The sequence below is a fragment of the Solanum tuberosum genome, unplaced genomic scaffold, assembly GCF_000226075.1.
Source record: "Solanum tuberosum cultivar DM 1-3 516 R44 unplaced genomic scaffold, SolTub_3.0 scf00114, whole genome shotgun sequence".
Taxonomy (NCBI): Eukaryota; Viridiplantae; Streptophyta; class Magnoliopsida; order Solanales; family Solanaceae; genus Solanum; species Solanum tuberosum.
In genome coordinates, this window is record NW_006239038.1 from 1,386,823 (window position 1) to 1,413,006 (window position 26,184).

Genomic DNA, 26,184 nt, shown 5'->3' on the forward strand with positions numbered 1-26,184 from the left:
ATATATATATATATATATATATATATATATGATACTATACTTGAGTATCTATGATGATTACCATATTTGCTGGCATGTAATGTTTGGATGTAAAATCAAGTTTTGTGAATGGACAAAATCATGTTTAGAGATAAAAGATTGATGATTTTTTGTGTGACGAAATACTTTTTGAGTGATTAAATGATTTATCACAAATAATGAATTTTTTTGTAGTGTTATACAATTTATGTATAAGATTTGATAATGGTGAATTTGAGGTAGATCGATGATCATGAAGTTATTTGACCGGTTATTAAAAGAAAAAGCTTGTATATGTTTCTCTTATTATATTAACTGATTTTATCTCTCTCCAAATCTAACATGATAGTTTTTCATCATAGGACTTTCTATATAGAGATTAAACCATTACTAAGAAGTTAATTCGTTTAAAACTCAATTAGAAACTTCTATAAAATAATTAGTATATATACAAGTTGATTCAAATACCATTGTTATGATTTTAAAAAGAAAAAACAAAGCAGAGACAGATTGAAGTGGAATAAGGATACTTTGTTCTTTATTTGTTTTCTTTGTTATTTTTACTTTTATTTTCCTTCCTTTTTGGGGTTTGTGCTGTATTGTCTTTCTCTTTTTTTAGATTTTTAGATTTGCTTTATTGGGAGTTTGAAACTTTAAGGTTCTTTTTAGTTTCTGATCTAATTATACATATTTTATAATCCTCTGTTTCTATTTGTTTGTCTGAGAATTTTAACTTGACTTGAAATTTAAAAAATCAAAAGAAGATTTTTGAATTTTATGATTTTAAACTAAAGATATGAAATAATAGAATGATATTTCATGAAAAAACTAATGAACACCTCATAATACCAGAGTAAATAATAGTACTTTAGTTTCCCAAATTTAAGTTTAATAATCATGAAAAACTTGACAAACAAAAAAACATGTTAATAAATAATTACATGTATGTGATGTGTAACATCTATGTATAACTCTAGTATATAGTTTTGCTGGAAAAAGTCCAGTTGGAGCTTCCAAAGAATCTAAGTAGCTCAGTTGATTGACTACCTGAACTTTCACCTTGTTGATGATGGTTCGATTTTCCACCTTGTAATCCACTGTCTGAACTAGAATTCTCAACTAAAACTCGAAACTCCAACACAACCTAACCCCCTTTGTTGCAAGGGCTTCAACATTGTACTTGTTGATGGCTCAATGAATATCATGGCAAAAATGGTGTATGTACAAGCAAAACTTTCTTGAAAGGCTCTTATCGATACATTCTCAATCCGAGAGCAACACATCCACCTCAGGATCATTAGGTGTATCAGGGTCATAGTCAGTATTTGTTACCCTGGTGAAAGTTTCAACGCGAGAGGTACTATTCGGTACCTCTCCTCCTGTAGAGTTATCTACTTTCTCACATATGCATGAATAAGGATTTTCATGAAACACACCCCAGGTTGGACTTACCTCCTTAGGCTCTCCCATGAAGCCTTTCTGATATTTGTTGATTCTATATACAAATTCCTTGTGTGACATGTAGTTTTTGTTTAAGAACACTCGAAATAGTTTCCTACCATTTGGACGAATGGTTGGCTTATGGCTAAAATATCTCCTGCATCGAAAAGGAAAAAGTATATTAGTCTACCTCAGAATCGTGTCTTTTAACTTAGCCTCATCTGATACCTATGTCCTCCAACTTTGGGCGTCTTTGTATAGAGTTGCACAAGTAAACACACATGTCCTATATGGCAATTCGTGTCCTATGCAGCATCCTACTTGGTGTCCTAGGTGTGTTATGTCACATGTATGTCTACTTGTTTAACTTTATACATGTTTAAGTGTCTACTTGAGCACACCTAAATTTGAAGGATGTAGATGCTGAGGCCAAGTTAAATGACATGTTTATGTAAAAAAAAAGTGAAATAGGAGGGGGAAGCAGCAGACCTTCGTCCTGCTAGAATTTTGGCCATGTTTCCATGGTTGTTGGAGACAAATACATCGCTTTCATCACAAACTATGAAGTCAAGAGCAGCCAGTTTAGAAGAAAATGTAGAGAATGGTTCTAACTCATCTTTGCTAGCAAGGGTGTATTTTGTGTAGAAGTTTGGAAAGAGGGCCTTTAACGGAGTCAATGTCTCGTTCCCTCCATATATTTCACCAGATGCTACGTATATATGAACATCTTCGCCATATCCAAGTGATCTCAGCATCAAGCCGACTTCTTCAGGAGTCATAGGACATCTTCCATGCCTCCTTGCCTTATCTGGGTGACTCTCCTGAAAGTATATCGGAAATAGAGTTCACACATCATATATGGTAAGTAGAAGGAAGGTAGAGGGCGGGCACATAACCCCCGAGTTTCAAACTTGTGTGCAAACCAGAGATGGGCTAACTACAGGGGATTTAAACTATCGTAAAGAAAAGAACCAAATTTTAGACATAAAGAAAAGTACCAATCTTTGAAGCACACAGTTCACAATGATTCGTTATGAGGATATGATTGAAAGCAGATACTCAAGTACTTACAGGTAATGTTTTCCACTTCTTTCGTATCTTCCCGAGTTCCTCCCTCTCCTTATCGCCCCCTCCATAGTAACATCCTGAGAATGCAAGCATATCGGGTTCAAACCTGTACCATATGCGAGTATAGAACAAGGAATAAGAAAAAAATGTCATAATCAAAATGATACAGGTCTGCGTACACCCCACCCACCCCAGACTTCACTTGTGGTGGGATTTCATTGTCATTGTAATCAAAATGATACGGTGTTTGTTATCTACATTCCTAGACACAATTCTTATGTTTGATAAACTGTTCATACAAAATCGAACCTTTTTACTATAATCGTGGCTGTGTAAGCTATTTAACTTCCTGAAGAGGCAACAGACAAATTAAATAGCAGAAGTCTGAGAACAACGGTTAAGTAACATAACGAAATCAAACAGGACCAAGGGAAAGTGAAATAAAACTAGATCGAAGAAGATCATAACACTAACAAGGATCAAATACTAACTATATGTGATCGTAAATGAGAAAATAATAAATAAACAACTAGAAGACGAACCTTAGGTGAAGAGCAATGAAATGCTTGCTCTTCATCCTCATTCGCTGAACCAATTTCTCACCCATTCTAAGTATAGGGTCAACAAACTTCAACGCATGATAATTAACTCTGCATCTAAGCTTTTGAAAATCTGTATCCAGACTATTTGCAAGTCGATAGTCAAACTTCATGATCTGTACAGCCTGTTACGAGAAGCAGACGCTATACAGGTCTATAAATATCAACATTCAAACATCTTATACAAGGCATAAACATATCCGTCTCCACGACTTAACTTTATATTTTCTGGTAATGCATTTGACGAAAAGTATGGTTTTTTCCTCATGCATACAATAGGTGGAAGAAATTTAAGGGACTTGATATACTCACATGTTTCTTTTTAAGTACAGGCAGTACACGATGTATATAGCAACGATCACTGCACTTTCTAGGAACTCGCATTCTATAAGGTAACCAGATTTGCCCTTTTCTGAGTGGAAGTTCCTTTACAACTGTAACATCTTTCGCAAGATATTTTATAAACCAATCAACATCAAAAATATCAGAGAAGATGCTGCAAGGAAAAGGCGTAGTTCACTTCACTGAGATATCAGAGTGTAACAATATGCAACGAAAAAGCAAAATATCATTTTTCAGCTACGTACTCACTCACCTAGAGTCTTTCCAGTAAGAACTCTTGTCCAGCTTCGGAACAACAAGAGTAGCATTCAAAACTCGAGCAGCAACAACAGCATCCGTTATCTGTCATCGAGGTGAAAGAGATTATACTGTTAAATACAGAACCATTCTGCATTCCATATAATCATTTTAGTTCGACGTCAGCAGAAGTTAAACTATGCAACAGTTAATGACAGGAATATTTACACATCAAGGAATTTATAGCTTAAGTTTCTATGAGGCTCCAGCCACCAGTTTGGAGCACATCATAAGGCGTAAATCTTCGATTAGTTTTGGACTAAACGTTGATTACTAAAACAATTACTTTCTCGTCTACTAGCTAGTGTTCAACAACCACAAGCAATTAGTACCTCGTTTAAGCCAACAAATTAGTAATCACAGCAGTAATCAGATTTCTTAAATGAAAGCCAGTGCAAACCACATTTGCTTACCCCAGTTCTTTGTTGGTTAAGACCTCCATTTGTTACAATCGACAAGTAACGATTAGGATGAGTGATATCTTGTGCTTCTGCAAATTTGACAACGAATCGAATTAAGAGAAAATCAGAGTAAATTGACATTTCGAAAATGCAGTATCAATATAACATAACTCACTTCGAAATTTGTTACTAGCATCACTGCATCCATAAAAGAGGTTTGAATTTCTTGAACTCCACATTTCCCGATTATTCACTTTCTCTTTAGCCTTAAACAACAAAAGAACAATCAATACAAAATTTAGAAATATAAGATCCAAACAAAAAATAGAAACTTCATACAGAAAATGCAGATATTCACCGGAACAAGTAACGGAGAATCTTCAATTGCATCATCATTTTCTCCCTACAAATACAAAATTACATTCAAATTAACCAAATGCATCTCAAAAATGAAATCAACGTGCATTAACTCATGTCCCGGATCTAGGCCTGATTAACAAAATCCTATTAGCTCAGTTGATTGAGTATCCAAACTTGCAATGAACGTGCATTAACTCAGGGCCTGAATCTAGGCCCGATTAACAAAAGCCTGATTAGCTCAGTTGGTTGAGTATCGACACTTTCAATGAACGTGCATTGGCTCGGATCTAAGCCCGATTAACAAAAGCCTGATTAGCTCAGTTGTTTGAGTATCGAAATTTTTTCATATGAATGTTCAATTCCCCTATTTGATTGTGAATCCAGTTATTATTATATTATGTACGCGAAACTTTAATCGTAGCATTAATGTAGAGTGAATGAGGTACCGAAGAATCGCGACGGGTAAGAAGGAAGATACGATTGCCATTAGGAGAAGGCGCGAGAATCGAGAGGAAAAAGAAAAGGAGAAGAAAGACGGAGGCGACGGTGATGGCCGGTATTAGCCACCGTCCATGGGTAAAAAAATGGTGGCGCCGCCGAGAGGAGGCCATGGGAGCGGTGGTGGAACGAAAATTTGATTTTCCGGCAGTTTGACGATGAAGATGAGAAGGAATTACGCTGCATTAATATGCCCATACACATTACATGCATAGAGATGAAAATATTAATTTTTTAAACTCCGTGTCAAATTGTAAACTAGGAAATAACATAATATAATATTGTATGCTATGTGAAAATAAAATAAAAAACAAAAAAAATTATTGTACTTGCTCTGTTTCATTTTACGTAACTTATTTTAGAAATGTATTTTAACTAAATTAATCTTATTACGGAGTATATAAAATTAAAAAATAAATTTGAATCTTGTGACATAAAACAAAAAATACGTAGAATACATCAAAATATTATTTAATTATGTAATCTTGATTCTTGAATATGTCATTTAAAAAATTGAAACAAAAAAACGACTTTAAAAAATAATCTTTTTAAATGGATTAAATAGAAAAGTAAAAGACAAACAAATTAATCTCACGTATATATCAAAACTCATTGAATTAATAAACGTTTGGTCATAGCCTCATAGGACTTGAAAATCTTATTTCAAATTGAAATTTTGGATAGATTTCATAAATAAACGATTTGAATTCAAAACATAAAATCAAATCACTTTTAAATTTTATGATCAAACGCTTGCTTAAAGTTTGCATTGTGGTAATCACGACTTCATAAAAAATGTTGATTTTCTTAACTTCAAAAGTTTAATACTCGATGAAAAAATGTTAATTTTCTTGAATTTGAGTTTTTACCTACGATTTAAGCTATCTCAAATTTTTAATTGATTGACATACGATAGAATATATTTTTTACTTTTTTCCTGAAATATTATTCAGAAAAATTGTTTGGATATTACCCATCATGTTTCTCATGAGATCCGCGATTTGAAAAGAGTAAAATGTATGCAAATTTTACACCATTATGCAGGTAGAAAAAATAAACAACTAATCAATAAACATTCGATGATAGGTCAGGTAGAAAAAGTGAACAATCAATAGTTGATATGTGTTTTAATAAAAAAAATTGGTGATAGTTAAAATAGGAAACTGAAACAACAGATAGTTCAGATATGAAACTCAAAAAAATGAGATACTTTAGGTGTGTTTTTTACCTTTTTAACTCTTTCGTTTTTTTTTACTAACGATTAGGAAAAAAAAACCGAAAAAGTGCATTCAAAGAGTTCAAAATTTTACTATATGAGGAATTACTTCAAAGTAAGGAATAGAGAAAGAAAACTAAGAGGAGAGAATAACATAACATTTGAGCAAAGAATATACCAAATAAAATGTACATCTTTTTAACTCTAAAGTCCAATTTTGGCCCTGCACTGTTATAGATTTACAAACATAAAAGATAAAATTGCACGAAAAATAGCCAGCGAATGTATAATATATATATATATATATAACCTCGTATAATCGGTGTATAATCTATGTATTGGCAAATCTTGTGTAAAATAAAGGCAAAAAGCAAAAAAAAAAGAGATGCTTGGTGATAGCAGCAAGAAGGGAACAAATGACTAAAGAGGTGTTACCCTTGTGTTTTGCATGACATAAAAGTGTGGAGAAAATGTATCATGTGTCAAACTCGACCCCAAAGCTTAGCTCATGAAGCGAGGATTGATCAAATATCGTATAAGGAGATAACAACTAATGAGGAACACAGCACTCACCCCCTCGCAAAACAACGTAATATAGAAGCCTAACATTAGGTAAACCAACTCTAACTCAACCCGAGAAGCTAGGTCACGATGTGAGGATTGTCAGACACACAATACATTTCCTCAACTAATGTGATATAATAGTGTAAAAAGTCACAGTAACAAAATATTAGATTCTTAAATACTTTGGGTATTAGAAGAGCCATCACACCTGCACCAGCATAAAGGCTTGTAAAGAATTGTTTCTCAACAATATGCCTCTACTAGCAGTATATATTAAAGCCATTGGTGACTGGTGAGTGGCATCAACATAATCTGCAGAAACAAGTAGTGCAAATGGCCTCAGAAATTCAACCACAGTTATCAGGACAAGGAATGGGAATGGGAATGGGAATGGGAATGGGAAGGACTTCTTCAAATGAATCGAGAGAAAAGGCGAACCAAGCAATTAAAGATCAAATATTTCAAGCAGCTATGGAGAATAAGTGGACAAAAGTTAAGCATCTGTACATCAAAAACAAGTTTGTTCATGAATCCAAACTCACTCGATCTGAAGATACTGCTCTTCACTTAGCTATCACTTCTTATCATCCAGATCGAGACGACTCTTTACAGCATCCTCATCTTACTTGTATCAAGGAAATGATTGCTGACATATCAAAGGAAAATCGACTATGTATCTTAAAGCAGAAGAATGATAAAGGGAACACACCTCTTCACCTTGCAGCAGAACTCGGGAGTGTCCCGATTATTGAGTGTATGGTAAACTCAGCAGACCGTGATCTCATCTGGGAGACCAATTCAAAAGGGGAAACCCCCTTATTCGTAGCTGCTTATCGTGGCAAGCTACAAGCTTTTCTCTACCTACTTAACTGTTGTCTAAATGAAAAAGGAGAAGGTCCAATTGAACTTTGTAGGAGGGAAGATGGCGATAACATTCTACATGCCGCCATCTCTGGCGAGTACTTCGGTAAGAGCCAATCCCCTACAAAGTCTTTTCTATTGATTATCAGATATTTCAACTTTACATATGTTTATAATTTCTTCTCTGTGGTAGAATGGGACAGTAGTATTAACAACTTATCTTGTAACAGATCTGGCTTTTCAGATAATACATTACTATGGGCAACTTGTCAACCGTTACAACGTAGAGGGCATGTCTCCTCTACACTTCCTTTCCAGGATGCCTCAAGTATTCAAAAGTGGCAGCCATTTTCGGTTCATAGATAGCCTCATCTACTACTGTAAGTGTGTGTTCTTTTTATCCTTTGTGCCAGTTCAACACATTTACTGTTTTCTGTTAGCCATAAACATCCAACTTTTGCAGGATGGTTCATGTTCATTGTTTGTGAAGGTTATATAGCTAATATTAGGTTCTTTTTTTCCAGGCACAAATATTGAAGAGCTAGAGTTAATGACATATGAAGCTGAAGACAAAGAAGATTCATATAGTAAGCTTGAATGGAATCTCCCAGAGAACTACCAAACAATGGTGGAGTTCTTGGAACTACTTTGGAATGGGACATTGAAAACTATAAGTGAGTAGATTTACTGCATGTGATCAATGTCTTATCTAATCTGTATAGTACATTATACTAGTACAAAAACTTTTAGATAGGAAATGCCAACAGATACTCCGATCAAAACAAGAAAGTTGCTCACTTCATTTCGGGGTTTATTGAAAGCACTAGACCAATCTCCTGTTGAAAATGCACTAATAGACTGTTTGAGAGACTGTCGTTGGCACTTTCTACCCAAGAGTTTTACATTACCAAGACTGATTTTCTCTTTTCTATCCAGATTATCTTAAGCGAACATATTGTGGGAATCAAGAAGACCCGTCTAAAGGTACGTGATTACATAGAAACATTCTAGTTTATTAACTCATCCATGCTGAGTTAATCAATAGTACCAATCTCTTTTACAAAATGAACTAACGAAATGATTGTGTGCCTCGGGGAATTCTTGTTGGAACATAGTACCTAAGAATTTTACATACTCAGAGACTGATTCTGTTTTCTATCCAGATACTACAGAAAGAACTGATGTGAATCAAGGGAAGAAGTCCAAAGGTACATGATTACATAGAAACATTCTAATTTATTAACTCATCCATGCTGAGTTAATCAATAGTACCAATCTCTTTTACAAAATGAACTAACGAAATGATTTGTGTGCCTCGGGGAATTCTTGTTGGAACATAGTACCTAAGAATTTTACATACTCAGAGACTGATTCTGTTTTCTATCCAGATACTACAGAAAGAACTGATGTGAATCAAGGGAAGAAGTCCAAAGGTACATGATTACATAGAAACATTCTAATTTATTAACTCATCCATGCTGAGTTAATCAATAGTACCAATCTCTTTCACAAAATGAACTAACCAAACGATTCGAGTGCCTCGGGGAACTCTTGTTGGGACTTAGTACCTAAGAATTTTACATGCTCAAAGACTGATTCTCTTTTCTATTCAATTACTACAGGAGCAACTAATGAGAATCAAGAGAATAAGTCTCAAGGTATGTGATACCTTTCAGGTTATGTGGACTTAAACAGGTTTCTAAAGAGGCAAGAAACTATATATATATATATATATATTATACTATTTTTTTATTTGTTTTTCATGAGGACAACTCTTAATAGTACTAACTTATGTTTCCTTTTTCTGCACACCAAGGCCATCAAAGTTATCATCAAAATGACCTCGAGAATTCCCCAATTCAAGGTGAATGCATACACATGTATATATATATTTTTTGAACTTGTAACTTTGTATTATATCACAAAACAGTACATGCGGGTCGTACTGTAACCTTGTATACAAGTGTACTCCTGATTTCACTTCTCTACGTCTAAATTGAGTCTAACACATCAATTATAGAGACAGTGTCATTAGAGTATAACTAAAGTAAAATGCAGTTTAGTTTAACTTTCTGCACATTGTTCTCTATGCTCTCAAAACATCTTGAATTCCTTTCTTTCCAAACAGCCCACCAGATAGCCCCCGGGATAATTCTCCATCTACCTCTGTCCTTAGTCATGTACACCTGCTTCCTCCCAGCATAGTAATGCCTCAGCCACCTTCCTGGGCATTGTCCAGGAGATGCCTTTGAGGCTTAGGAATATTCTCCACAGATGATGGGTGTACTTGCAATGTAAAAATGATGGTTAACAGTCTCAGATGTTTCACCACATAGGAAGCACCTAGAATATCAAGAAGATGTGCATGTAATTACGCAGGAACCTTCCAGTTAGACCAATTTCTTTTCGAAGATAAAACTAACCAAATGATTTGAGCATCTCATCAGGAGAGTGTTGACACTTTGTACCTAAGATTTTTGCAGATTCAAAAAAGACTTATTATCTTTCTACTCTCTGCAAGATTTGTTTCTCTGTATAAAATATTAACAAAAAGACACAAAATATATCACCATACTGACTGTCCATCAAAATCAACGCATTGAGCATTAGAGCTCCTTTCTTTCCAAGCTATGTAAACATTTTCTATGTGAAGAAAATTGATAAAAGTGTGTGATTCTCCAACATATTTCTGCTAACGATTGATCTCTGGAATTCCAGCTGAAAGGAACAGAAACCACAAGTTGTTTCCAGCCAATTACACCATCTTTATCGAGTTCCTCAAATGTATAATGAAGATTGTACTTATTGTATTGGGTATTGGTAAGAATTATTCTTAAAACATTTCTAGTTTATCATGCATACATTTCTTGACTATTGAGTGCAGCTATTGTAATTCTAAAGAATCAGACTTGTTATTCTTTCGAAGAATGTAGTTCCAACCCCGTTATGATATATTTTCTGCTTCATCCCTTGTTTGGAAATTAAACTAGGAATTAATGACTACATTTTGATACTTCTTGACCCTTGATTGTTGTTTAGAACGTAAGAACGGGTTGAGAATAGGAGAGATATCAATGGAGAGAAAGTGGAAAAGGACTAAAAACTCTCTTCTTTTTCTTGTTTGAAATAGAAAACTAAGGGAAGTTATGTTTTTGTTGTTTGACATTTAGGCAAGTCCTATCTTTTTCATATTTTACTTTCCACATTATGTCATCAGGATCCAAATCTTGTTGCATGCAGGACTCCAAAGGACAAAAAAACTAGAGGAAAGGAAAAGGCAACATACATGGGGAGTTCAAATTATGAAGTTGATGATTGAGAAAGAAGAACGTTACAAATTCTATGAAAGTACTGGGGAGAAGCCAGAAGATACGTACCTCTATAGTCAAATTGGAGCACCTCCTACAGCACCCCCTCCAACAGATGACATTGCACAGATCGAGCAACCACCAACTTCAAGCACAGATAAGAAGATAGATGATCTCATGCCCGGTAAAGAATCTCTTTTCTTCTGGTCATACTTGTGTGGCACGGAAAACTTTGTTCGGGGTCATCAAGACTGCAATTTTAGTAACTCAAGATCTATCACATCAACATGCTAAAAATTTATTCTACTACTCCAAATCAGAATCACCTTTCTTCTTTTTTATACCAGTTATAACTTCATCAGAAGCTCTATGTATACGCTAAAAGCAACTAGAATAATTATAGTTCTAAATACAGAGATGTCCAAGACCAAGGAGACACCGCTATTAGTGGCATCAAAGATGGGTACTGTAGAGATGGTACAGAGGATCCTCAAAAAGTTCCCAATAGCCATTCAAGATACGGACTGTAACGAGAAGAACATCCTGCTTTTAGCTGTAGAGCATAGGCAAACAGATGTTTATAATTGGTTAATAGGAGAAAAGTATCCAGAGTACGTGTTTTATCATGTGGACAAACATGGAAACAATGCAGTGCACCTAGCTGCAATGTATCAGAAGCTCGAGGTGTGGCGCATCCCTGGTAGTGCTCTACAGTTGCAAGGCGAAAGGAAGTGGTACAAGGTAAGAGATTTTTAACAACCAACCATAATTTAATATCACAAGGGATTAACTTAAATACACTAACGTGTAAAATATTTTCTTATCATAATGCAGTATGTGAAGCACACTTTGCCACCACAATCATATGTTCGTTATAACAATAAAGGTCAGACACCAAGACAGATCTTCGTAGAGACACATGCAAAGTTACTCAGTGATGGAACTCAATGGCTCGTCACAACTGCCAATTCATTCTCTGTCGTAGCAGCACTGATTGCTACTGTTGCATTTGCTACATCTGCCACAATCCCAGGCGGAGCCGATGATAATGGCCATCCACACTTAGAAAATCAGCCTGCTTTCGACGTGTTCTCTATAACATCACTAGTTTCTCTTTGCTTCTCTGTCACGGCCCTAGTGTTTTTCTTAGCTATCCTCACATCTCGATGCCGACACAATGATTTCGAGAAAGACTTGCCAAGAAAGTTGCTCCTTGGATTAACTTCGCTTTTTGCATCAATAACTGCCATTTTGATCTCATTCTGTGCTGCACATTTCTTTGTCCTCCGGGATAAATTCAGGACTGCGGCAATTCCAATATATGGGGTAACATGCATACCTGTGGTGTTTTTTGCATTTAATCAGTTCCCTCTCTATGTTGATCTTATAAGGTCATACATCCAAATGCTACCACTTCGTAGCTATAAGGTGTTTTATACCGATTCCTCAGAAGCAACTAGCTCAGATCAGAAGAAAGAAGGTAAAGAAAAGGATGATTGAAACAGGTCAAAATTATGACAAGAGCAGAGCGTTGCACGGTTTCCTACTTCAGTTTCCAAATAAGGCTGGGTTGTTTTGTGTCAAAAAATGATGAATTCCAAGAAAGGTTTCCCTTCGTCGAGAGGAGGTAAGGTGGAGATATAATTTTTCTATCTATATCCTTGAAGAAACTCACACTTTTTTAAGCATTCCATGATTTCATGTACCTTTTTTTCCAGACTAAAGTTAGTTAAGAATAGGGTGCTAAATGTTGTTTGATCCTGTAATTCATGTGAACTTGAGGAAGTCTTAGGGAACTTTCTAGGCATTTTAACCCCTGGGATGCTGTCCTCATAATTACACAAATTGGGATAGGCCCATGATAGACTTTCGCCCCTAAGCTGCCACCCTTCTATACCAATTGGGATCGACCCATGCTAGGCATTTGTCAAGGTATTATCCTATTTTGTAAAATTATTGAACAAGGAAAAAGTTTAGCTTTTCAAGGATCATTTTTTATCCAATATGACTTAAATCCAAATATAAAGATTAGTCCCCAGCATACCTCGCTCAAGCTCTATTTAATTTGGATTGTAGCTGGTCCATTTAAAGAGTGATAGAATGTAAATTTAAGGACACTACAAGAGTGACGGAGAACCAAATTCGATTTATGCCGGTAAATTTACAACAGATGCTATAATTTTATTAAGGAGATCGATGGGAGTTTATAGCAAGGGGAAAAAAAGATTGGTGTTCATTGACGTAGAGAAAGTCATATAGCTAGAAAGGTCCTTTGGTGGGTGTTGGAGACGAGAGGAATTTATATTACATTAAATATATAAATGATAAAACAGACATGTATTTAGGAGCCATCACTAGCATAAAAACAGTAGTAGGAGATGCAACGGAATTTCTCATAACCATGAGTTTACACCTAGGGTCGGCATTGAGCATGTACTTGTTCACCCTTGTGATGCATGAGCAAATAACTACAATACAAGATGAAGTTCCATGTTGTAAACGGTAGTGTGCTAAATCACAAAACCAATGATGGTACATGGTAACTCTGCCCACCAAAGTTCAGACAGATGGGAAGAAATCACACCTAGTGTCTTGTGCCTCCACTGAGATTTGAACACGAGACCTTTCGGTTCTACTGACAATTCACTGACCACAATATATAGCTTTTTCGCTTCTTATTTGATATAAATAGGTAAGAAATATCCTCAATAAGTACTTCAGACAACGTATCCAGTATCCACTAATATATTATTAGAAAGAAAATGTGCAACTTTTTGTACAAGTAGCTAAGATTCAGTGCTTTACCATCTAATGATCGACAAAAAGAAGGAAGATACAACAGAGGTTTATACGACAGGGATCTTACATTTGAACACTGGATAGAGATCAACAAAATAGCAGAGTGATAAGTTGTTACCAGCCGTGAAAAACGATAAAAATTGTGTGCCGCCTTAGTCATAACCTTTTTTCATCTTCTTATCCAGTAGAGGATTAACCCCAGTTTGTCCTCAGAAGTTGCACTTTAATACCATCAGCTGCATGCTCTAAAGAGGCCATTCCCAGCAGAACTTGTTCTCAAAGAACTGCACAACATCTCTTTGAAAAATAATACGGAGTATTATTTGGACCGCCTTCCCCAAATCTGAGCAAGTTCTAGTGATCGTCATGTAGATTTACCATACCTCAAGAGCTTTGTTGCATTCCTACAGAAACACTTCGAGAACGTCTCTTCTTTGACATGCCCTGAAACACAATTGCATACCATTACTTGTATGCTCAAGGAACAGATGAAGCAGGAACAACAAATGACTAGACTACACTCTGAATGTGAAAAAAAAAACATAATTAAAGTCAAAAAAGAACTCTATAAGGTACTAAATGTTACTGGGGAAAAATAAAGCAATTTGAAATGAGCACCAAACTTTCGGAAGTACCATTCAAATTCCACAAATATGAAATTCAAGAAATGATGAATTGGTCAACTCATTTTTTTTTTTGAAACTGGTAAGGTTGTATTCTTCAGCATTAAGGGCATGCTGGCCACCACCAAAAAGTGTCAATTACAAACTTCCTATCAAATCTACAATCTGGTCTGTATCTACTATACACAACTGTTTACACCAAAAAAGTAGAGATACTATACAATTCCATTTGACCTTGTGTATGGAATTGGATCTATTGTCGAAACATCTACTGTTCCTTTCCTTCCAAACTGACCACCATATACATGATGGTATTAACCTCCACCATCTCTTCTGGCTCTTGGTACCTCCTCTCCTTACCCAGCTCTTCAACACGTTTGATGTACGTTCTGGCATTGTCCAATTCAGATTTGAGATGCTAAGGAACAAAATTCCAGATTGAGCAGTGTAATTACAGTGCAAGAAGAGGTGGCTGTTAGTTTCACTTGTCAAATTGCATAAAAAACACCTAGGGACCAGCTGTCTACCCTTCTTCTGAAGTACTTCTTGTGTTAAACAAGCTCTCTTTATCACTAGCCAAGTGAAGCATTTCACTTTTGTAGGAATATCCCCCTTCCAAAAATAGTTCCAGAGGTGTTTTGGTCTCCCTGCCATCACCTGGAGACCTCTTTTTTTGAAACTGGTAAGGTTGTATTCTTCAGCATTAAGGGCATGCTGGCCACCACCAAAAAGTGTCAATTACAAACTTCCTATCAAATCTACAATCTGGTCTGTATCTACTATACACAACTGTTTACACCAAAAAAGTAGAGATACTATACAATTCCATTTGACCTTGTGTATGGAATTGGATCTATTGTCGAAACATCTACTGTTCCTTTCCTTCCAAACTGACCACCATATACATGATGGTATTAACCTCCACCATCTCTTCTGGCTCTTGGTGCCTCCTCTCCTTACCCAGCTCTTCAACACGTTTGATGTACGTTCTGGCATTGTCCAATTCAGATTTGAGATGCTAAGGAACAAATTCCAGATTTGAGCAGTGTAATTACAGTGCAAGAAGAGGTGGCTGTTAGTTTCACTTGTCAAATTGCATAAAAAACACCTAGGGACCAGCTGTCTACCCTTCTTCTGAAGTACTTCTTGTGTTAAACAAGCTCTCTTTATCACTAGCCAAGTGAAGCATTTCACTTTTGTAGGAATATCCCCCTTCCAAAAATAGTTCCAGAAGTGTGTTGGTCTCCCTGCCATCACCTGGAGACCTCTTCTGTAAGCACTGTTGACTGAGAAAAGGCCATCTTTGTTGTGCTTCCACAACATCCTGTCTGTGGCATTTGCGTTGATGGTCACTCCGCCTAGCATCCCTAATATCTCAGCCACCCTTTCCACCTCCCAATCATTGAGAAGTCTTCTAAAAACTAGATCCCAGCCCTGTTCAGTCCAGCAATCACCAACATTGGCATCAGGATTTCCACAAATTTGAAAGAGATCTGGAAAGAGATCTCTAAGAGGGGATTGGTCTATCCAAACATCCTTCCAAAATTTTGTTTTAGTGCCACTTCCCACCTTGATATATAAATTTGTCTCCATTTGTGACCACAAGTTTCTAATTGATCTCCATGCACCCACACCATAAGGTTCTGTTGTGATCTCTGTACACCAAGGGTTTAACTCACCATATTTTGCTATGATCACCTCTTTCCAGAGGGAATTTCTCTCTTCAGTGTACCTCCACAAACTCATTCACGATCTATCATTACGCAGTCTACTCCAGATTATTCGTTTTAAACAGTTACCCTTGCCAGTCACACCCATTAACTGCAACTTATACGAGTGTCACCTATGACGGAAAAAAATCAATTTTTCTTGGTACTTCATTTAACAAATACAATTGATCTCAAATGACAAACAAACAAAATCAAGTGGTTTTGTTGAACGCAACAGAGCTTGAGAGCACAAATCTTAGATTTGGTACTCCAAAATAAAATGAGTCAATGATGAAGAATTTATAGATCGGACAGGGCCCAAAAGACGTGACTCATAGTAATAATCATTCTAGTCACCCAAATATTTCCTACTACTTTTTTCTTAATGAATGATAACCAGATTCCAAATGCACTCCAGTGTCCAATGATGCTGAAGTCCAGTCTAGGAAAAAAAGAGGAGAACTACAACGGCTACAACATAACATTCAGCTCATAGAGTCTATGAAATCATTCTCAAATTGCTATCTGTTTCTCCAAGCTACACGAAACACATGCCAGTGGCATTACGAGACTCAATTCTGGAGCAGCTTTAAAAAGTTCATCTTTTCACAGAAATGATCACATGATGACTTGTTGACATTCATGTATACATCACATTCCGGAGACAATGTTAATATGAAGATCAACCTTAAAAGTGATTTGAACATTTCTATGCTCATCATGCTCTTGGCACAATAAGAGTAACCTCAAAGTTGAAGAAAAATGCATATAATTAAGAGATGTATGTATGAACATATTAACCATACAAGACAATGGATATGAACCTGCTAGTCTCATACCTTAGAGAATGGCAGGGGCAAGGAAGCCTGTCGTACAGCCTTCTCAGGTTCAGCAAGCTGCCGAATCTCTTGAAGTTGGTGTGCTATATCCTCCAAAAGCTTTAGCTGCATCTTTCCTCTTTCTCTATGCTCTGCAGTCAAGTCAAGTTTCTCTCTTCCCTCTTGCACAATCTTTAACCTCCCTCGAAGCCGCTCCACTTCCATTTCAATTTTCAGCCTTTCATTATCTACTGAGGATATGGAATTTCCCCGCGAATCACATAGCAAAGGTTTACCACATGAGCCCACTGGTGGAAGCCCACCAGTAGTGTCTGCACTGATTTTAAGATCCACTTGAGTATACAACGTGCTAGTACTTGGACGATCTCTAATAACATCCTGTGTAGGAGAAGCTTCAATAGGGAGACTAGTTTTTCCAGAAAATTCTAATGCACTTTTCCTAGATTCACCACTACTGACATCATTGCAAAAGTTGGACCCATCGACAATGACATGAACATCGTGAACACGAGGTTCTTTATCTGAGGTCATATTACATGGACATTTTGATCCCTGATATCCAACTGTCTCATGATACTTCAAACACTTGTCTTTTCTAGAAACATCAATACAAGCTCTGTCACTTGTTTCCATATCTGGATTTTCTTTTAGCACTTCCCCTTCTAGGGAAATGGCCTGATCAGGAAGCTTCTGTTCCGAAAGACCTGTCTCACAGGGTTTCAAGGATGTGTCCAGTATTTTCCCATTCCCTGGTCCCACATCGGAGTGGTTAACCATAAAAACCATCTCTTTCTCCTGAAATTCTTGACTGCAAGAATGCTCTGCTAAGTCAACTTGCTTCTGGGAGTTGACATCTTTATTCTGTCTTTGAATCAGTGCCTCTCCCCCTAAAGCAATATAGTTTTGTTTATCAAGAGAAATGACCTCCTCGGAGTTCCTATTTTCTACAACAGTCCTCTTGTTGAAAAATGCACTAATCTGATGAAGCATAAGAAGTGGATCCTCATTAAGATCAGATGAAGCAACAGGACGTCTTAGTGCATCCACTACATTCCCACTATCAACTGTTGATTCTTCATTTCCGAGATAAGTCATCTGCCTATATACTTCAAGTTCCTTCTCTAAAAAGTGTTTCTCCCTCTCTGTCCTCATCACGATCTCCATTAGAATGTTCATTTCCTCTGCTTCAAAAGCAGATTTCTCTTCAATTAATCTCTGATATTGCCGGGCATCCATTTCAATAGATGCCTTCTCCTCTTGTAGACGTAAGATCATGGCCATAGCCTCATCTGCAGCACTCGCAGCAGCATTTCTTTCCTTCTCCAGCTCAATGCAAAGAGCATCTCGAGCTTCTCGTTCGTGCTCTAAGGCTTGTTCCAAGAATCTTATTCTGTTTTCCTCATGGAAGCTGGAAACCGGTTCACCATTATGTCTCAGCTCTTCAATGGATGCAATGTTCTTCTCAGTGTGCTCAACTTCATCAGAAGATCCATTCAGTTCAAAGCTGTCTCTCTGGCCTAATCTCATAACCAGTGGAGGGTGGCCACCATCTATAATCACCACAAAGAGAAGCATTAAATTGATACATATTGGAACCCAAAGGCTTTAAAGTTAAATAAAACAAGGGAGGCTACAGATCGTAAAATTAATAATTTGAAAATACTTAGTTTGATGCATCTTCATTTTTTCCCCAATTAGTCGGGATTGAAGCTTAGATCGTTGTTTCTCTTGTATCCTCTTTTGGCCATAGTTATTAGACTGAAAAATAATTGATTCTGCTCAACATATTGAATACAACATCTACTATTCCTTAAACCCAAACAAGTCGGGGTCAACTCTAATGAATCCTCACCGACCATGTTTCTCCATTTAAGCTCAACACATCTCATCATCATACCAAATAAAATAAAATAAAAAAAGTAAGATAGATATATAAATAACAATAATAATATTTAAAAAATTGTTATATCATTTTACTCGCATTAAATCTTTCACTCTAAGAAAAGCAGTAGGTTCAAAATCAAATATACTAACAAGACAAAAATACATTTTGAAGTAAATATCAATTATCAGCTATATGTATCTTTTTTATTCTATTGTATTCAACCAATCTTTACTTCTACTTCTCCTAAAACCGTTGCTTACCAAATTAAACGTTACCAAAAGTTTCTTCCTTTTCTTTTTTCCATAAACAAATTATGCCAAAAAAAATCTGAGCATAAGAGGTAAAATATTCATTTGAAAGCATTTGATAGATAGAAAAATAACTATTTTTGCTTATGATTTGCACCGAATAAGAATGGTTTAAGTTACATAATTATACGAAAATGGGAAAAGATGACATAATAGATTTAGTTTGTGTAATACAAAGGAGATGCATTGTTTGCATCAGCATTTTGTTTTGGAATAAAAGATGCAGACACATGTTCCTAAGTCAAAAACTAATATGTCTCCGGATTTTCTTCCCTTATTAGTGGAACAAGGGCTCCTAGCAACAGTCATGAACATTAGGATGCATCATAATAACTACGACACCTCAATCCCAAGCTTGTCTGCAACAGCTTAGGCCTAACTCAACCCCAAAAGCTAGCTCAAGCGGGGAGAATAACTCAAGTTCATATAAGCAAACCATTAATCAATTCCCCAACCAAAGTAAGACTCTAACCCACTCTAACCACCGCTTCACACCCAAGTCCAACTGGAGTGTGGACCAGGAGCCCAAACAGGGATAGACTTGACTTCAATACCACGTAAAGATATGGCACCTGGACCTAACTCAACTCCAAAAGCTAGCTCATGAGGGGAGGATTGCCCAAGTCCATATAAGTAGACCGTCACTCCATTCCCAACCAATGTGACACGCTGACCCACTCTAACATGATGCAATAATAGGCTGAAAAAGTACTTCCCAGATAAACAACTTTCAAGACGACTAAACATCAAACATAGAAAGGAGAGCATTAGCATTTCTGAAATCAAAAGGGCAATGTATCATTTTCAATAAAACATTACCTTCTTTATTAGTACTAGGAGGAGATGGAGGACCTAGTGGAAACTCTTCATATTGCGGATCATATGATGAAACTGATGAAGATCTCCCATAATCAACAGCTGCTTTACGCCTTCTTCGACGAACCCCTCCTCTTTGTCTCTGATTCATCACTCCTTTCCCCTTTATCCCAAATTCATTTCTTGGACTTAACTCAATCATAGCAATATTATGCGACTTTCTTGCATCTGATACTGAACTACATGAAGCCTCATCACCCATCTCAAGATACCCATGAGGACTATTCTCCTTTTCATGACCAATTAATCTCCAATTCACATCACAATTCTGATCTTTCCCCAAAATAGTATCATTAAAAGGGAAGTTTGCTTTTATAGAGAGTTGGACATTAGACACTTTCTCAGCTGGGAAATCAACCAAGAGTCTATGAAAACATAAATTCCTATTTGGAACAGTACCAAAAAGAAGTCCATCACAAGGACATGGCAATCTCAAACCAAAAAAATCAAGAAACTTTGATGCTAAAAAAGCTACTGTTGCTGCACAAAGCAAGAAATATGCTATAGCAAGATCAACAAAAGCTCCCACAATACCACTCAAACTCCACATATACCTACCTTCACAAGCCATTTTTCACCCCAAAATACTATTAAAAAGTTCCAACTTTACTAGTAAACAAAGTATAAACTTGCACAAAAATTGTAACTTTACTAGTAAACAAAGCAACAAGACTACCTTTTTCCTGATAAACTTGCAAAAGATTTGAACTTTATCCTCTTAACTCCACATATAGCTACCTTCACAACTCACAAGCCATTTTCACCCCCAAATAGTGGTAAAAATTCCAACTTTACTAGTAAACAAAGCACAAACTTGCACAATAATTCCAACTTTACTAGTAAACACAATAACAGACCACCTTTTTCCTGATTAACTTGCAAAAGATTTGAACTTTATCCCCTTAACTCCACATATAGCTACCCTCACAACTCACAAGCCAATTTCACCTCAAAATACTAGTAAAAATTCCAACTTTACTACTAAACAAAGTATAAACTTGCACAAAAATTGTAACTTTTACTAGTAAACAAAGTAAAGATCCCACCTTTTTCCTTGAACCAACTTACAAAAGATTTGAACTTTATCCCCTTAGAAATGACCAATTGATTCCTCCAAGAAAACCCAAGAACAAACTGACCAGAAAAAATAACCCATCAAATTTTAAACCTCTTATCAATGAAAAAACTGTTGTTTTCTTGATTTGGGTACCCTAATGACTGTTTTTTGTTTTCTTGATCATAGGATTTTTCTCACATGTGAAAGTTTTGTGTATTGATATTTTATGTTGATTTCTTGAAGAATCAATACGATGTCGTATGATGGCCTTTACATGTTTGATTAGTCATATGGTAATGATGATAAAGGTCCTTTATTGTCAGCTCATTGCTGCTTCTAGAGACACCACGTGCATAATCTACGTTACATTTAATATCATTCAACTTTTATCCATCTATAGCCCATGTTGAGATTCTCTTCACGCATCTCGACTAATTTTATGGAATATTGCTCACCTCACACTTGTTACGAAAATATTCATCACTTCTTACTCGTAATAGATATAAAGTAACTTCCTTTTGATTGTTTTTTGAATGATAATGTTGGTGATTCATTCACGAAGAGATTACATCTACTATATACATAAAAACTAAATTGCATGGATTCTTCAATCTCATTGCCACACACATGTAGGATTCTCCCAAAATATATTATTTTTGGAGAATCCGATATGTATCTATTGACAGTCTTGAAGAATCCAAACAACGTAGCATAAAAAATAATTATATTATTAGCTAAACTTTTTGACTCTATCTGACTCTGCCCGCTTACCGAAATGTATATATTTTGTTTGTTATGTTAGTATAATGGGTACACCATACACACACATGTATAAAAATAGAGGTATTTATTTGATTATATAAATAAAATTAAGATATTAATATGATTATTGACTTCAAATTTTGGGAGCTAAATTCCTTCTTTTGCATTTATAATTAAGTCTAACAACTCCTTTTTGGTTGTACAGATGTTAATTTAATGGTTTGTTTGAAAAACTATTTTTACACATCTATAATAGTGTATTTATAGACAATAAGTTGATATTAACTAATGGCTAATGGGTTAACTAGCATCCCTTATGAGTGAAGGTACTTAAAATGATAAAAACTTAGATAATATACAAACAAGTAAACTAAAATAATGTACAAAAGTTGCATGTGGAGTTCAACATGTCTCATCTTTCTAGATCATCAAACAAATAGAGGAGGAACATATGTCATCTAATATTGCATCCCGATGAGCTTAAATGAAACAGTAAAGATTCATACAACGGACTTTACTCAGGAATTAGTCATCATCCATTGCACTTGTGTCATATTGTTCTCCACAGGCAAGACATCCCCGTTAGCTAAAGCTCGTGGTCTCTTCTTTAAAGCACCGATGCTCGTGGGAGAAGCCATGCTTGTATTCGATGGCAAGCAGTCACCGATGCTTGCAGGCATATCGGAAGCATTTTTGTTCTCATAACTCGAAACAACTTCAGGTAATGAAGAAACTGGGACAATCCCATCACAGTTGTTTGCGCCTTTGATGGCTAATTCAGAAAGCTGTTCCCTAGCAGTGTCTAGATCAGGAGATTCCACAGACGTGTAGTTAAGAACTTTACATGCTTTCTCGAGTATCGTTTGCAAATACTTGCCCTGTGCTTCAATACGAAGCTGGACATGGCGTTGTACCTGATTCAACAAACCACGAAAACTTTCGTTTGATTATGAAAACATACCATCAACTAACCTTCATATAAGAACTTAAGAAAGAGATAGATGTTACATTTGGTCCTACACTTAATAGTGTGAGGCTGTTTGGGGAAAACCGTGACGGGATAGAACGGCCGAAAGAGGACAATATCACACCATGTTAAGAGTATTTTTCGGGTTGGGTTAGCCCAACGAGGAGTTGAGACTCATAGTTACACAAACATTAGAACATGAGCAAGAAAAAAGGGAAGGGACTGACCTCTAGCTGCTCATGTAGTCTTCGTTGAACTTCCATCTGTACTCGAAAAGCCTCCGTTACTTGGTACCCACAGCTGAAAGAGATTTAAGAGCATATCAAATTGATGCAAAGCACAACACCCTTCTTTCTAAAGAAGAAATTCAAAAGACACCACATACTCATTTATATCCTGGGCAACTACTTTTGATGAACCCAACGCAGAGGGACTTGTATCTTGACTCTCTGCCACACATGATTCTGTTAACACACATAGCTAGTAACAATGTCAGAATCAGGATTCAACTGCACAAAAGGGCAAGATATAGCAACAACCGTCTTGTCTTCCTAATGGAAATAATAATCCGCGTACTCACATGTCCATCATTAACTCCCGTCTTGTCCATATATATCCTCCCCTAGTTTACATATACTCTCATACCCATCATACATTCCTCTCAGAGATGTCAATAGTAACATATCAACGGAAATAATTATATTTAAAGCAAATGGCCAAAAATGTATACTACTATTTAGAGTTAGCAAAAAGTTCACTCTATAAGTAGCTTCGCAAATGGAAAGAAAGCAACAAAAGAAGAATGGCAATCAGATACTTGAATCCGAACATCATTCTTATAACAATGATTTTGTTATTGTTATTAGAGGTTTTCAACAGTTTTTATTCTTTTAGGAATTAAAGAGGACATGAAGAGACTTATAAAGAGAAATTGGAGAAGCATTTCCGGATTACTGAAGCCTTATGACTGCAGCATGTTTCAAAATTAAGCCATGTGAAAGGAATAGAATATCCAGATTACAACAACAAAATATCGAGTGTAGTCCCACAAAGTGGGGTTTGGGAAGGGTAGAGTGTACACAAACTTTACCCCTACCTCAAAGATAGGAGGTTGTTTCCAATAGACCCTCGGCTCAAGGAAAAACAGTCCAAAGCAGTCACGAAAAAGAATGATTGAAAGCAGTGCATTGAATTGTAAGTACATAATCATTAACGCGTCGTTTAAGGTTTTTAAGGTAATGGAGAAGTTGGAAGAAAGCTAAAATAATTAGGATAATTAGTAGGCATTGATCGGAGTGTCAAATACCATCTTTATAGCTCTCGGCTGCCTCCTTAGGTTGCTTCCCTAGGCGATATTTCTGCAAGGACATGTAAAATATAAAGAGTTCAAGGATCTGCTTGCAAACTAGAAGAAAAAAACTTTGAACTACTTATTCTTGATCTCTTTCTATTATGGCCCAAATCCTTTTGCTTTTCTTATTTGGCTAAAACCAAGAAACTGACTGTGTGAAGTAGTTATGCTTGATCCTTGTTTCTATTTCGATATGAAACTTTTTTTCTATAGGTAAAACTGAGAGTTAAAGTGAACTATATTTAGTCCTTTTTTTTTGGCTAAAATCATATGTGAGAACACATCATCAATTCATCAACAACGACGACTATGCCTCGGTCCTAAGCAAGTTGGAGTTGGCTATATCTATATGAATCCTCACTAACCGTGTTTCTCCACTTAAATTTTGTGTCATCACTAATTCATCACTAGAGCCATTTTGTCGAAGTAAATATCATTGAAACCTAGAAGTTAGAACCATTTCACTCCTCAAGACTCACATTGAACTTGAACGACTTAAGGTCTAGCTTCGTATCTAAATAAACTCAAATTTAGGAAGTTAAGTAAAATTCCAAAATTGGCTTAAACTTAACCTTATTTCAATTTTGTGAGACACTAGATTTAAGGTTTTAGTTAAACTAAACTCTTCACACCTAAGGCACATAAGGATCTTGTGGTGGATTTTTTGATTGAATAGAGGGAAACGCGTCTTGGCAACTAAAAACACTTCTGTGCAGAACAGATGAGACGAGAAAAAAACCTGGAGGTGTGACTTCAAATGATATAGGGTGAGTCCTTTCACCCCCATTGCCTTCATAATTGTTTTTGGTGTTGCCTCTGCAAAGTGAAGCAATCTTTAATTATCAAAAAGTTCATCAATTTGCTTTTCACTCACCAACCAAACAACATTATTTTCCTAGAAAATATTTTCGACTATGAAAAATGATCCTACGAAAGTAGAAAAAGAAGACATAGAAATACTAGTAAAAAAAAAAGAAGACAGACATATAAATTGAAATGAAGTAACATATGAATGTTACTAATGTATATAGTCTTGCAACTAAAAAAATGAGAACTTTACAACACAAGTCATTTTCTAGGAAAATATTTTTTTTTTCCAAGAAAGCCTCTAGTGTAGTGTGTAAGTCAATTTAATTTCATATCATTTACTCCAACCAACATTATCCATCATTATCAATCTTCAATTCTAAAAGTTTTCATCCAAACACTATGCAACATTGCTTTTCACATGTAATCCTAGTAGCTCAGCCACTTGTCTACCTGAACTCCACCTTGTAATCTCTCCCGCATTTTCCCATCCCCTACTCCCAATTTCGGAAAAATTTAAAATTTTGTTTTTCACTCACTAACCAAACAACATTATTTTCCTAGAAAGTACTTTCCACTATGGAAAATGATCCTACCAAAAGTAGTACAACAACAACAAACACAGTCTAATCCCACAAAGTAACGTCTGGAGAGGGTATAAGGTACGCAAACTTTACCACTACCTTATAGGTAGAGAGGTCATTTCCAATATACCCTCGGCTCAAGAAAAAACAGTCACAAGCTACAAACATTTGTACAACTATAAATCAATCTCATTAAAGTTACTAAAAACGAAAGAGTGTCACATAAATTGAAACGAGTAACATACTATCCGGGCCCCCGAGTTGAGTAACAGCATCCACAAATCTTTCATGTAGCTCCGCCGTCCACCGGAGCCTAGGCCTATGATCCGCCGTTAAAACCAAACAAGCATCCCCTGCCAAATTTGTCATTTCACCAGAAAGTGAACTCTGTAAACTATGAAGATGATGATGATGATGATATTCATTAACTCCTCCATTTCCATCAATACCCAAAGATGAGTACATTTTCATCCCAAAATTAAAATTTTCAAAGTTTTTCAAGAAAATGAGAGTGACCCACAACACTAATTTCCACTAAAATGAGCTCTAGTGGCAAGAAACATCAAAAAGATTGAATCTTGATTAGTTTTTTGGACATTCAAGAACAAATTTTTGACACCCAAATGGGTAAAATGGGTTGGGGGT

The 26,184-nt window shown here is 36.1% G+C and overlaps 5 protein-coding genes across 6 annotated transcripts; 2 read left to right on the forward strand and 3 right to left on the reverse strand.

Annotated features, from left to right (window-relative positions):
• Positions 1 to 872: 872 nt before the first annotated feature.
• Positions 873 to 11,128, reverse strand: LOC102585725 (uncharacterized protein At1g04910-like). The gene is made up of 11 exons (XM_006349863.2): positions 11,042 to 11,128; positions 7,012 to 7,115; positions 4,524 to 4,568; positions 4,341 to 4,431; positions 4,178 to 4,254; positions 3,721 to 3,809; positions 3,438 to 3,621; positions 3,069 to 3,250; positions 2,530 to 2,632; positions 1,948 to 2,279; positions 873 to 1,615 (listed from the first exon to the last, which is right to left on the reverse strand). The coding sequence occupies exons 2-11, from the start codon at positions 7,084 to 7,086 to the stop codon at positions 1,282 to 1,284; spliced, it is 1,512 nt and encodes a 503-aa protein (XP_006349925.1). The 5' UTR covers positions 7,087 to 7,115; positions 11,042 to 11,128; the 3' UTR covers positions 873 to 1,281.
• On the forward strand, positions 7,122 to 9,393 carry LOC102585387 (uncharacterized). Its single transcript, XM_015309792.1, has 6 exons — positions 7,122 to 7,770; positions 7,895 to 8,044; positions 8,189 to 8,338; positions 8,601 to 8,648; positions 8,828 to 8,872; positions 9,287 to 9,393. Exons 1-6 carry the CDS (start codon positions 7,137 to 7,139, stop codon positions 9,328 to 9,330), a joined length of 1,071 nt encoding a protein of 356 aa, XP_015165278.1. The 5' UTR covers positions 7,122 to 7,136; the 3' UTR covers positions 9,331 to 9,393.
• LOC102585055 (uncharacterized) lies at positions 9,435 to 13,587 on the forward strand. The gene is made up of 5 exons (XM_015309791.1): positions 9,435 to 9,528; positions 10,383 to 10,484; positions 10,905 to 11,156; positions 11,388 to 11,713; positions 11,807 to 13,587. The coding sequence occupies exons 1-5, from the start codon at positions 9,456 to 9,458 to the stop codon at positions 12,470 to 12,472; spliced, it is 1,419 nt and encodes a 472-aa protein (XP_015165277.1). The 5' UTR covers positions 9,435 to 9,455; the 3' UTR covers positions 12,473 to 13,587.
• A 114-nt stretch (positions 13,588 to 13,701) lies between these two features.
• LOC102586054 (uncharacterized) lies at positions 13,702 to 21,307 on the reverse strand. The gene is made up of 4 exons (XM_006349864.2): positions 19,955 to 21,307; positions 16,943 to 18,492; positions 14,155 to 14,215; positions 13,702 to 14,068 (listed from the first exon to the last, which is right to left on the reverse strand). Exons 1-3 carry the CDS (start codon positions 20,580 to 20,582, stop codon positions 14,156 to 14,158), a joined length of 2,238 nt encoding a protein of 745 aa, XP_006349926.1. The 5' UTR covers positions 20,583 to 21,307; the 3' UTR covers positions 13,702 to 14,068; position 14,155.
• An 856-nt stretch (positions 21,308 to 22,163) lies between these two features.
• On the reverse strand, positions 22,164 to 26,177 carry LOC102586388 (myb family transcription factor APL-like). 2 transcript variants are annotated; one of them, XM_006349866.1, is made up of 6 exons: positions 25,785 to 26,177; positions 24,888 to 24,964; positions 24,104 to 24,155; positions 23,183 to 23,246; positions 23,025 to 23,097; positions 22,164 to 22,744 (listed from the first exon to the last, which is right to left on the reverse strand). In XM_006349866.1, the coding sequence occupies exons 1-6, from the start codon at positions 26,008 to 26,010 to the stop codon at positions 22,349 to 22,351; spliced, it is 888 nt and encodes a 295-aa protein (XP_006349928.1). In that variant the 5' UTR covers positions 26,011 to 26,177; the 3' UTR covers positions 22,164 to 22,348. The 2 variants fall into 2 exon arrangements, with proteins under 2 accessions (XP_006349928.1, XP_006349927.1); XM_006349865.1 differs by having other exon boundaries at positions 23,183 to 23,261.
• Positions 26,178 to 26,184: the final 7 nt, after the last annotated feature.